Source organism: Pseudorca crassidens, chromosome 11 (assembly GCF_039906515.1).
Source record: "Pseudorca crassidens isolate mPseCra1 chromosome 11, mPseCra1.hap1, whole genome shotgun sequence".
Taxonomy (NCBI): Eukaryota; Metazoa; Chordata; class Mammalia; order Artiodactyla; family Delphinidae; genus Pseudorca; species Pseudorca crassidens.
Window position 1 is genome coordinate 43,729,761 of NC_090306.1, and position 12,569 is coordinate 43,742,329.

At 39.0% G+C, this 12,569-nt stretch overlaps 1 protein-coding gene across 4 annotated transcripts in view; it reads right to left on the reverse strand.

Annotated features, from left to right (window-relative positions):
- Positions 1 to 12,569, reverse strand: part of CERS5 (ceramide synthase 5) — a 34,317-nt gene that overhangs the window by 7,774 nt on the left and 13,974 nt on the right. For 2 of the 4 annotated variants that reach the window (XM_067696499.1, XM_067696500.1), the window contains exons 2-4: positions 2,940 to 3,045; positions 2,198 to 2,328; positions 1,515 to 1,572 (exon numbers count right to left, since the gene is read on the reverse strand). In XM_067696499.1, coding sequence (XP_067552600.1) covers positions 1,515 to 1,572; positions 2,198 to 2,328; positions 2,940 to 3,045 — 295 coding nt within the window. The remainder of the gene's footprint in view (positions 1 to 1,514; positions 1,573 to 2,197; positions 2,329 to 2,939; positions 3,046 to 12,569) is intronic. The other 2 variants (XM_067696501.1, XM_067696502.1) reach the window with 1 other exon arrangement.

The window sequence follows — 12,569 nt, forward strand, 5'->3', positions numbered from 1 at the left end:
AATTAAGTCCATTTCATCTAAGTTGTTGAATTTATTACTGTTAAATTGTTCACAATCTTGTCCTATTATTCTTTCAATGTCTACAGGATATGTAGTGATAGCTGCTTCTTTTTTTTTTTTTTTTTAAGTTTTGGCCACACCCCACAGCATGTGGGACCTTAGTTCCCCAACCAGGATCGAACCTGCACTCCCTGCATTGGAAGGCGGAGTCTTAACATTGGACAAACAGGGAAATCCCCGTGATAGCCTCTTTTTCTTCCTGATACTGATAATTTGTTTTCTTATTTTTTTCTAAGGGTTTATCAATTTTAATTTAACCTTTCAAAGAACCAACTTTTGGCTTTATTAATTTTCTCCATTATTTGTCTAATGCCTATTTCATCGATTTTTGCTTTTTCCTTTCCTTTAACTTACTTTGGGTTTACTTTGCTCTTCTTTTTCTGGATCTTAAAGTGAAAACTTAGATCATTGACTTTAAAGCTTTCTTCTTTTCTAATATAAACATTTAAAGTTATAAATTTCCTCTTAAGTATGCTTTAGCTGCATGCCACACATTTTGGTATGTTGCATTTTCAGCATCATTCAATTCAAAATATTTGCTAATTTCCCTATGATTTCTTATTTGATCTTCGGGTTATTTAGAAGAGTTGTTTAACTTCCAAATATTTCTCTAGATATCTTTTTATTATTAATTTGATTTCGATTTTAATTCCATATGGTCAGAGAACATATTTTGTAAGATTTCAATATTTTAAAATTTGCTGAGACTAATTTTATGGCCTAACATATGGTTATCTTAGTTGGTGTTCCATGTACATTTGAAAATAATACATATTCTTCAGCTGTTGGTGTAGTGTCCTATAAATGTCAATTAGGCCAAATTGATTGACTGTGTTGTTTAAATCTTCTACAACTTCAGTGATTTTTGTCTAGTGATTTAGTCAATTATGAAGAGTATTAAAATCTCCAAATATGACTGTATATTTGTCTATTCTCTTCCTTTTCCCTTCTTTCTGCCTCTTTATGTTTCATGTATTTTGAAGCCTCAATTATTGCATTTAGAGGAAAAGAGTGTGGTACAGTGAAAAAAAAAACGGACTCATGAATCAAAAAGCCTGAAATTCTTCTTTGACTCTGACAATTAGCTGAAAAGCAGGAATAATACCTGTTTTACCCACTATAATGAGTTACTGACTTGATTTCTGTAATGTCTCCTCCTTGAAAGAACAGGACTTTTGTCAAGTGCTTTTGTAAACCATCACGTACTATGCTAATTTAATTAATTTTTTTATTATTAGCATTATTTATGGGAGAAACAGTAGAGTCATGAGGTTACTGATGTCAGGCCCCAGACAGAAGACAATCTATTTAGCTTATCACAAGAAAAAAAAAAAAAATCACAAGAAAAGAAGAAAAGGGAGTAAGGGACAAAATCTAAAGGTATTTAACTCTTATCTCCAGGAATGTAGGTATGATTAGAACCCAACAGAGAACCAGAGAAAGTTCAGACTCACCGACCAGAGAAATCTAACTCCATAGCAGAATATACATAAATAAAAAGTGAATCTCCACCTGGATGGGCAAGAAGTAGAAGTTAGATAAATATTTACTCAAAAGAAAGTCTGTGAAGTAAAGAAGTCAAGAGAGCAGATTTGGGGATAAGACAGTTACTGGTAAGAAATTAAGTTCCCATAATAGGGACAAATATTGTTACCGAAAAAACCAAAGAGATAAAAATCTTCCAGCCTCTGTTTAAAATAGATTTCCACAAGTGTATACTGTCTTTAGTAAACTTTTCTTCCATATTAGACTCCCTGATGATAGTGCCTATTATTTTTTTTTGCATGATAATGAGAAATACAGCACTCGGTGTCCAGAGGATAATCAGCAAAAATCCAGTGAAATGGATTATAGTAGGTATGCATATCTACCTATGTAAGTGCCAGTATAGGAATTCATTCCCAATTTATTTGGGAAAGGGGAACAAAATGGAACTACATCTAGCTTAGGGGCAAGCATGTCCAAGAAACTAAGGGTGATCAGGCTTCCAGTTCTCTTCTTCCCAGCCTATAATAGAGTTAGCCCTCCACATCTATTGACTGTTATCCTAACAAGAGAAGTGATTTCCAAAAAGAAAACCTTAGTCCAGTCATACTCCACCCTTCTCCTCACTCCCCACCTCCTTCTGCACACCTACATGCTTTCACAGAATTTAGTGAGCGTTGGGGGCTTGTCCTGATTCCTCCGATGGCGAAACCAGCATTGGATTTTTCGGACATCCCAGTCCAGTTGCTTTGACAGGCCCTCCAGCCTTTTTTCATCAGGATACTGCAGATGTATGACCAGAGTCAGAACATCCCTTTTTCTTCAAACCTCTCATTAAATCCCTTTGACTAGTTGAGTGGCAAAGCGGCAATAACTATAGTGACTTAAGTAATGTTTTTCTTTCCAGGTTTCATCCCCAAAGTCAGTTTTACTATGAAGTACTATTTTACACATCAAGGACCTTTACCATTCATCTATACACATCCTTGTTTGGTCTTCTCTCTCCAGCCCAAGCTAAGTAAAAAGAGATATTAAAACCCAACCGCAAAGGCTATCAGTACCATTTCCATTTGATTATGCAACTAGGTAATGACAAGAGCTGGAGCAGGGAAAAACAAAATCAAAATATGATGTGTGTCTGGGGGAGAAGGAGGGGTGGTGGTGACTACTAGGCCTAAAACTCAAATGTATGTAAACTTGACTTATTTAAGGGATCCTGGCCCAAAGGTATTTCCCTGAGTGGATAAAGTTTTCCTAATAGCTCTATGGACTTCCCAAATGTGAAAGATCATCCCATCCTATCCCTACCCTTGGAAATACTTGCTCTTTTATCCTCCCCTGCCCTATGGGATAAACCCCCACACGAATCTTCCTCTGTTTCTTTGCCCACTTACCTTGGTAACAGATATGAACACCTTTTCAAGGATGGCATTAGGTTGGGCCTGATAAGGACCACTGTCCTGGATGCCAACATGGAGTGCACAGGGTTTGGCAATAAACCTGTAATGGAGAAAACCCAAAAGCCAATTCTAAAAATGGTTTGCTAAGCATGAAGCAAAGATCCTGATTAGGGGACTGATAAGAGGAAAAAGGGGAAACACTTGGCTCGGAGCCAGGACTTTTTGATTTAGTCCTGGATTCTGCCATTGACTCACTTGAGAAGTGACCTGTTTAAGAAATATTGGAACATAAGCTCTCTTTCCATTTTTCCCTGGCTTCCCTTATCACATCTTGAGCTATAGAGTCAGAGAGACCTAGATCAAATCACTAGTCTACCATTTACTGCCTGTATGAACTTGGGCAATTTATTTAATCTTGCTAAAGCTCAGTTTTTTCATCTATAAGATTAAGATTCTTGCTACTCAACATAAGGCCAACAGATAAACAGCATTACTGGTTTTTCCTAGAAGCTTTTTAGAAATACAGAATCTTGAACCCCATCTCAGACCAGCAAAATCAGAATCTGCACTAACAAGATTCCCAGGGGATTCATATTCCCATTAAAATGTTAGAAGCGGGTCTACTTTACATGAATCTTGCAGGTACAATGATATTACATATATGAAGACCGTGACACAAGGAAAGTGCTTAATAAATGGTAATTTTCCTTATATCAGATGATCAAGAAGATCTTAATTGGAGGGAAAGGTAGAACTGAGACTGAGCTCTTCCTAAACACAAATATCCTGGGTCATGGTCACCTTCCTGCCTAATCAAAAGACTATACGGAAATACTTTGAACTTTCAGAAGCTCTGAAGAAAGAAAACTGGGAAACTACGAAGAGTGGTAAGAAGGAAATTACCTATTAGTACTCAATTCTAGTCCCAGATCTACCACTAATAAGTCACAGAAACTTGGTCAAGTCACTTAATTCTTGGGTTTTGGTTTTGTCATCTAAAAGAAGGGGTTATATGAGATGATGTATAAGATTTTTTTTCTTGGGCTTCCCTGGCGCTGCAGTGGTTAAGAATCCGCCTGCCAACGCAGGGGACACGGGTTCGATCCCTGGTCTGGGGAGATCCCACATGCTGCGGAGCAACTAAGCCCATGCGCCGCAACTACTGAGCCTGAGCTCTAAAGCCCATGAGCCACAACTACTGAGCCCACGCACCACAACTACTGAAGCCCACGCGCCTAGAGCCCATGCTCCGCAACAAGAGAAGCCACCACAATGAGAAGCCTGCACACCGCAATAAAGAATAGTCCCCGCTCGCCACAACCAGAGAAAGCCCGCACGCAGCAACGAAGACCCAACGCAGCCAAAAAAAATAATAAATTAAATAAATAAATTTTAAAAATAAAAGATTTTTTTCTCTTTCTAAGATTCCATAGTGATATCATTGATTATAACTAACTTATAACTTTTACATCTTTGAAAATTGAGGAATTATTCCTTGGCTCTGCAAGAAAGATCTCTCTGTTCTACACAACCATAGATTTTTATGAGCCTCAGCTCTAGGAAAAGCTTTATGTAGTCACTTTCAGAATAAGTCAAAACCAGTTCTAGCTCTCTTAGCATCTTAGGGAGTCTCATGATGAAATTATAACGGGGAGGTGTAAGATGGAATGCTCTTGACCTATTTTCTTGATCTGCATTCAAATCCAGAATTTATCTCTAAGGGAGGGACTGAAAACAAGAAACTTTGTTTATTGTCTTCCTCTATGAAAACTTCTTTTACCTTTATCACCAAAGTTCCTGAGCCATGGGGAAACATTGATTCAGATAAAGTAAGCCACATCCGCGACCCATTCTTTTCTCTCTTTTGCACCGGTGGTATAAAAGTTTTATTCAAATGCCAGTGCTAACAGATACTTTAATTTATACTTCCTGGTATATAATTCTGTGTACAAATATTTTAAAGCCCCATTCATGTTTAAACTCCTTGTGAACACAGAGAATACTGTTTTTGTATTTATCAAGGTTCTGTACTCAGTAGTTGCTCAGCAATTGACAAGGAACAGGTCTAGTGAATTCCACCCTTGTTCTGTTGGAGCTCAGTTTGGACGCAGCATTGATCACCATCCAGAACAGTAATTAAGGCAGCCATTCTTGGGACTTCCCTGGTAGTCCAGTGGTTAGGACTCCGCGCTTCCACTGCAGCGGGCGCAGGTTCGACCACTGGTCCGGGAACTACAATCCCACATGCCGTGCTGTAGCACGGCCAGAAAAAAAAGAAAAAAAAAAGGTAGCCATTCTTTGCTGTTGAGTTGGTGCCTGTATCAGAGATAAAAGCACTGAATCCTCTCTCCCTGTCTCCTCCCACCTACGTTAATTGAATGAAGAGGTAGATCCAAGAACAAAAAACTGCCTTTCCAATTCCTACTCTTACTCCCTGATTCAGGCCTCTTCCTCAATGCAGTCAGGTGATTAAAGGCCCTGGGATTAGACAGATTTTACCAGCTAAGAGACTTTGTGAAAGCTACTCACCTACAGAATGAGGATAATAGTATCTGCTTCACAGGTTTATTTTAAAGATGAGATAACATAATGCATGCCTAACCCAGTACCTGACACTTTGTAAACATGCATTAAAAGGCAGCTATTATTATTTTCACTAGGAACAGATAGTTCAGTGTGGGTACTCCCTGACGGTACCTCCAGCAAAGTGAGAAGAGCAAGAAACCCTCTTTCACACAACAGGGATGGGGTTGTACCCTGATCACTTGGGTGAAGCCAAGATTGCTTTATTATCTAGACCTTTAAGCAGACTTAATATCCTAGAGTTGTCATAAGTTCACATCCTGCCCTCATTAGTTCAGAGTTCAATGAAAGACATAAAGCTATTGGCATCAAGTCAGTGACAGCTGTAAGACTCTAAGAAAATTTGTTTATTTGACAAATATTTATTGGGCACTGATTTTGTGCTATAGCATGAAGCACAAAACCAAATATAAGGGGCTTCCCTGGTGGCGCAGTGGTTGAGAGTCCACCTGCCGATGCAGGGGACACGGGTTCGTGCCCCGGTCCGGGAAGATCCCACACGCCGTGGAGCAGCTGGGCCCGTGAGCCATGGCTGCTGAGCCTGCGCGGCTCCGCAACGGGAGAGGCCACAACAGTGAGAGGCCCGCGTACCGCAAAAAAAAAAAAAAACAAATATAAGGACTTACGATTGGAAAAGAATTTTTTTAAAGTATTTATTTATTTAATCATTTATTTGGCTGCACCAGGTCTTAGCTGCAGCACGAAGGATCTTCATTGTGGCATGTTTAGTTGCAGCACACGGGCTTCTTAGTTGCGGCATGCGAACTCGTAGTTGCCGCATGCCTGTGGGATCTAGTTCACTGACCGGGATCGAACCCAGGCCCCCTGCATTGGGAGTGCAGATTCCTACCCACTTGACCACCAGGGAAGTCTAAAGAATTTTTTCTGTGATAAAAAAATTCATATCAGGGGACTTCCCTGGCAGCCCAGTGGTTAAGACTCCATGCTTCCACTGCAGGGGGCGCAGGTTGGAACCCTGGTTGGGGAACTAAGATCCCACATGCCATGCGGCACAACCAAAAAAAAAAAAAATTCAAATCAGAACTTTGAGAAAGTTCACACCTAGTCATATGTTCATTCTACATCATTCACCTGACATTTAGTATAACTTATAAAATAGGTTGGCCAAACTCCAAAGAGCCTAGCATTAGCATTCATCCTTTCTGTTAAATCAGCTCTCCTCAAAGCATGCCTGGAGACCTCTGAGACCCTTTTCAGGAGCTCTGCAAGGTCAAAATTATTCTCATAATTCTATAGTTTCATAATAATTCTTTTCTCTCTCATTCTCTCATGAGTGTACAGTGGAATTTTCCACAGCTTACATGACATATAGCAACAGATCGAATGCAGAACTGATATGAGACTACAGCTACCAGATATTAAAAAGGCTCACAAAAATGTAAAATAATGCTATCCTCACATTTTTTTTTGTTTTGGAAAAGTAATTTTTCATAAAACGTTAGTTATATTACCAATACAATCAATGTATTGTTATTTATAAGTGAATTAATAAATACAATTTAAAAATTTTTCTATGTTAATTTTGAAAACAGTACATATTGGTAGATATTATCCATATAAGCAAAAACTCTCTGGGGCCCTCGATAACTTTTAATAGTGTAAAAATTCCTGACATCATAGTTTGAAAACTGCTGTGCTGGACGACATCGTCAAACTTATCTTGTGATTTTCTGTCCTCTCCAGTATCAATGTTACCCAAGTTTTAAAATAATTTGTAAGACCAGACTACCCTTTGCCTGCATATCTGAATAAGTAGGCACCTAGTGGTCTATAATGGTAAACTACTCCTTTCCACTTGCCACTCCAGGAACGTAAGTCTAGTGACCCAACCTGATTGTACTGTATCTGTCCTACTCTAGAGAGACCATTTCATTCTGCCCCTTTCCTGTCCTCCAGATACATGGCAGCAGCTGACCTAAGCCTGGGTTAATTAAGATGAAATTACTCACTGCTTTGCTTTTTCATACCAGAGACAAGAGCTATATCAACAATTCTATCTTTGTGACCCACTGTAACATCATTGACGGATGTGAACTATACACAAATATATTCAAAAGTCTAGACCGAGCTTCTCAACTAGTGTGTCATGGAAAGTAACACAGATGGATTAGACTTATGTTGAGATACTGCTCTTAGCTCTCAGGGTGGTCCATGGGGTGGGTGGTAGCCAGACACCCTTGTCTGTAGCCTTTGGCCTCATATACCCCACTGTGCATGCACATATTATTTTCTATGTGTGCAGCAACATGATTGGGTTGGGAAGCACTGGCTTAGATCAATTTCTGGAAAAACATAAAATGTCAAAATTGATATATAAAAAAGAAAAATAAGCATCAAAGAAACTGAAATAGAAAACAAGATGAAGAAGGGGAAAATACAATAAAAAGAGAAAGGTCTTATCCAGACTGATGAAGATGGTATATCATTAGGTGAAGAGTATTGAGTAACTAAATATTTTGAACCTGAATACTCCCTCCACCATCCTCCACATAGAGAGACAGACACACACACACACACAAACATGGAGAGAAGATAGCTGAGATATTTAGAAGCAAATGCAGAATCCCATAGAAAACATTCAGAAAGTCCATTCCCTTTACAATTGAGGGAAGGGAGAGCAAAAGTAAAGTCCAGACCTCCAGCACCAGCACCCCAAGGGGTGGCTGGGGGAGGAGAGGAGTTCCTACACCCAGCGGGACCCACCCACGGTTAGGGGTCCAGCGGCGATGGGGGAGACCCTGGGGGAGACGGTGGGGGAGGGGCACGAAGGAACGGAGCCATTGCTCACCCTGTCCACTTAGGCACCAGGAAGCCTGTTGGGCTCCTGGGCCTAATCCTCTGCCCTCGGAGCCTCCCTCCTGCAGTGCAGAGCCCAAGCCCCGCCCCTACACCCCCACCCAGGGCCTCGACTCTACACTTGGAGACCCCCTCCAACGAGCTGGGCCTAAACCCCACCCACACACCCTCACTCAGCGCCCTACCTCCAAACTACGGAACTTCTCACTCCTGAGGCCCTACTTTGGACATGCTGCCTCTCCTCTTCCCCACAGGTCCTAAGCAGAGGCCACGCCCCATGCTTAAACATCACCCACCTAGGCCCCACCCCATGCTCAAACATCACCCCCCACCCGCCTAAGCCCCGCCCCACCATAAACACCGTCCCTGCCTAAGTGCCACCCCAGCCTAAACTCCGCCCCCATGGCCAAGGCTTTTTTTTTCTTTTCTTTTTTCCTCTTTTAGATTGGGGTTCTGTTTTACATCGTTGATTCACTGCTGTCGATTCTTTCATATTTTTATTTTTCCTAATAAATCTTTTATTTTTCTAATTTTATTTTATTCTTTATACTTTGTTATTGTTCTCTCCTTTTGGCTTGTCCCCCCCCCCACCCTTTTTTTTTTCTTTTTTCTGTTGTGGTTTTATTTTACCTTGTTGCAGTTGTTTCAATTATAGTTTTATTTTTCCTAATATAATTTTTATATTTCTAATTCTATTTTGTTTTTTCTCTTTCATATTGTGCTGCTCCTTTTTTTCTTTCTTCCAAACCGCTGGACTAACAGAGAACCTCAGACCCCAGGGAATATCAGTTGGAGTGAGGCCTCCCAGAGGTCCTCAACTCAGCACCAAGACCCATCTCTATCCAACTGCCTACAAATTCCAGTACTGGACGTCTCAGGCCAAACAACCAGTAAGACAGGAATACAGCACCGCCATCAAAAAAAAAAAACGACAAAAAAAATGTTACAGACGAAGGAGCAAGGTAAAAACCTACAAGACCAAATAAATGAAGATGAAATGGGCAACCTACCTGAAAAAGAATTCAGAGTAATGATAGTAAAGATGATCCAAAATCTTGGAAACAGAATGGAGAAAATATAAGAAACATTCAACAAGGATCTAGAAGAATTAAAGAGCTAACAAACAATGGTGAACAACACAATAAATGAAATTAAAAATACTCTAGAAGGAATCAATAACCGAAAAACTGAGGCAGAAGAATGGATAAGTGAGCTGGAAGATAAAATGGTGGAAATAACTGCCAGGGAGCAGAATAAAGAAAAAAGAATAAAAAGAATTGAGGACGGTCTCAGAGACCTCTGGGACAACATTACACACAACAACATTCGAATTATAGGGATCCCAGAAGAAGAAGAGAAAAAGAAAGGATCGGAGAAAATATTTTAAGAGATTATAGTCGAAAGCTTCCCTAACATGGAAAGGAAATAGTCAACCAAGTCCAGGAAGCACAGAGAATACCATACAGGTTAAATCCAAAGAGAAACATGCAGAGAAACATACTAATCAAACTATCAAAAATTAAATACAAAGAAAAAATATTAAAAGCAGCAAGGGAAAAGCAACAAATAACATACAAGGGAATCCCCATAAGGTTAACAGCTGATCTTTCAGCAGAAACTCTGCAAGCCAGAAGGGAGTGGCAGGACATATTTAAAGTGATGAAAGGGAAAAACCTACAACCAGGATTACTCTACCCAGCAAGGATCTCATTCAGATTCGATGGAGAAATTTAAACCTTTACAGATAAGCAAAAGTTAAGAGAATTCAGCACCACCAAACCAGCTTTACAGCAAATGCTAAAGAAACTTCTCTAGGCAGGAAACACAAGAGGAGGAAAAGACCTACAAAAACAAACCCAAAACAATTAAGAAAATGTAATAGGAACATACATATCAATAATTACCTTAAATGTAAATGGATTAAATGCTCCAACCAAGACACAGACTGACTGAATGGATACAAAAACAAGACCCATATATATGGTGTCTACAAGAGAACCACTTCAGACCTAGGGACACATACAGACTGAAAGTGAGGGGATGGAAAAAGATATTCCATGCAAATGGAAATCAAAAGAAAGCTGGAGTAGCAATTCTCATATCACACAAAATAGACTTTAAAATAAAGAATGTTATAAGAGACAAGGAAGGACACTACATAATGATCAAGGGATCAATCCAAGAAGAAGATATAACAATTGTAAATATTTATGCACCCAACCTAGGAGCACCTCAATGCATAAGGCAAATGCAAACAGCCATAAAAGGGGAAATCAACAGTAACACACCATAGTAGGGGACTTTAACACCCCACTTTCACCAATGGACAGATCATCCAAAATGAAAATAAATAAGGAAACACAAGCTTTAAATGACACATTAAATAAGATGGACTTAATTGATATTTATAGGACATTCCATCCAAAAACAACAGAATACACTTTCTTCTCAAGTGCTGATGGAACATTGTCCAGGATAGACCATACCCTGGGTCACAAATCAAGCCTTGGTAAATTCAAGAAAATTGAAATCGTATCAAGTATCTTTTCCGACCACAGTGCTATGAGACTATATAACAATTACAGGAAAAAAACTGTAAAAAATACAAACACACGGAGGCTAAACAATACGCTACTAAATAACCAAAAGATCACTGAAGAAATCAAAGAGGAAATCTAAAAATACCGAGACACAAATGACAATGAAAGCACAACGATCCAAAACCTATGGGATGCAGCAAAAGCATATCTAAGAGGTAAGTTTATAGCAATACAATCCTACCTCAAGAAACAAGAAAAACCTCAAATAAACAACCTAACCTCACACCTAAATCAATTAGAGAAAGAAGAACTAAAAAACACAAAGTAAACAGAAGGAAAGAAATCATAAAGATCAGATCAGAAATAAATGAAAAAGAAATGAAGGAAACAATAGCAAAGATCAGTAAAACTAAAAGCTGGTTCTTTGAGAAGATAAACAAAATTGATAAACCATTAGCCAGACTCATCAAGTAAAAAAGGGAGAACACTCGAATCAACAGAATTAGAAATGAAAAAGAAGTAACAACTGACAGTGCAGAAATACAAAGGATCAGGAGAGATTACTACAAGCAACTATATGCCAATAAAATGGACAACCTGGAAGAAATGGACAAATTCTTAGAAAAGCACAGCCTTCCAAGACTGAACCAGGAAGAAATAGAAAATATAAACAGACCAATCACAAGCACTGAAATTGAGACTGTGATTAAAAATCTTCCAACAAGTGAAAGCCCAGGACCAGATGGATTCACAGGTAAATTCTATCAAACATTTAGAGAAGAGCTAACACCTATCCTTCTCAAACTCTTCCAAAATAGAGCAGAGGGAGGAATGCTCCCTAACTCATTCTATGAGGCCACCATCACCCTGACACCAAAACCAGACAAAGATGTCACAAAAAAAGAAAACTACTACAGGCCAGTATCACTGATGAACATAGATGCAAAAATCCTCAACAAAATACTAGCAAACAGAATCCAACACACATTAAAAGGATCATACACCATGATCAAGTGGGCTTTATCCCAGGAATGCCAAGGATTCTTCAATATATGCAAATCAATCAATGTGATACACCATATTAACAAACTGAAGGATAAAAACCATATGATCATCTCAATAGACGCAGAAAAAGCTTCTGACAAAATTCAACACCCACTTATGATAAAAACTCTCCAGAAAGTGGGCATAGAGGGAACCTACCTCAACATAATAAAGGCCATATATTGACAAACCCACAGCCAACACTGTTCTCAATGGTGAAAAACTGAAACCATTTCCTCTAAGATCAGGAACAAGACAAGGTTGCCCACTCTCACCACTTTTATTCAACATAGTTTTGGAAGTTTTAGCCACAGCAATCAGAGAAGAAAAGGAAATAAAAGGAATCCAAATTGGAAAAGAAGTAAAACTGTCACTGTTTGCAGATGACATGATACTATACATAGAGAATCCTAAAGATGCTACCAGAAAACTACCAGAGCTAATCAATGAATTTGGTAGAGTAGCAGGATATAAAATTAATGCACAGAAATCTCTGGCATTCCTATACACTAATGATGAAAAATCTGAAAGACAAATTAAAGAAACACTCCCATTTACCACTGCAACAAAAAGAATAAAATACAGAGAATAAACCTACCTAGGAGACAAAAGACCCATATGCAGAAAACTATAAGACACT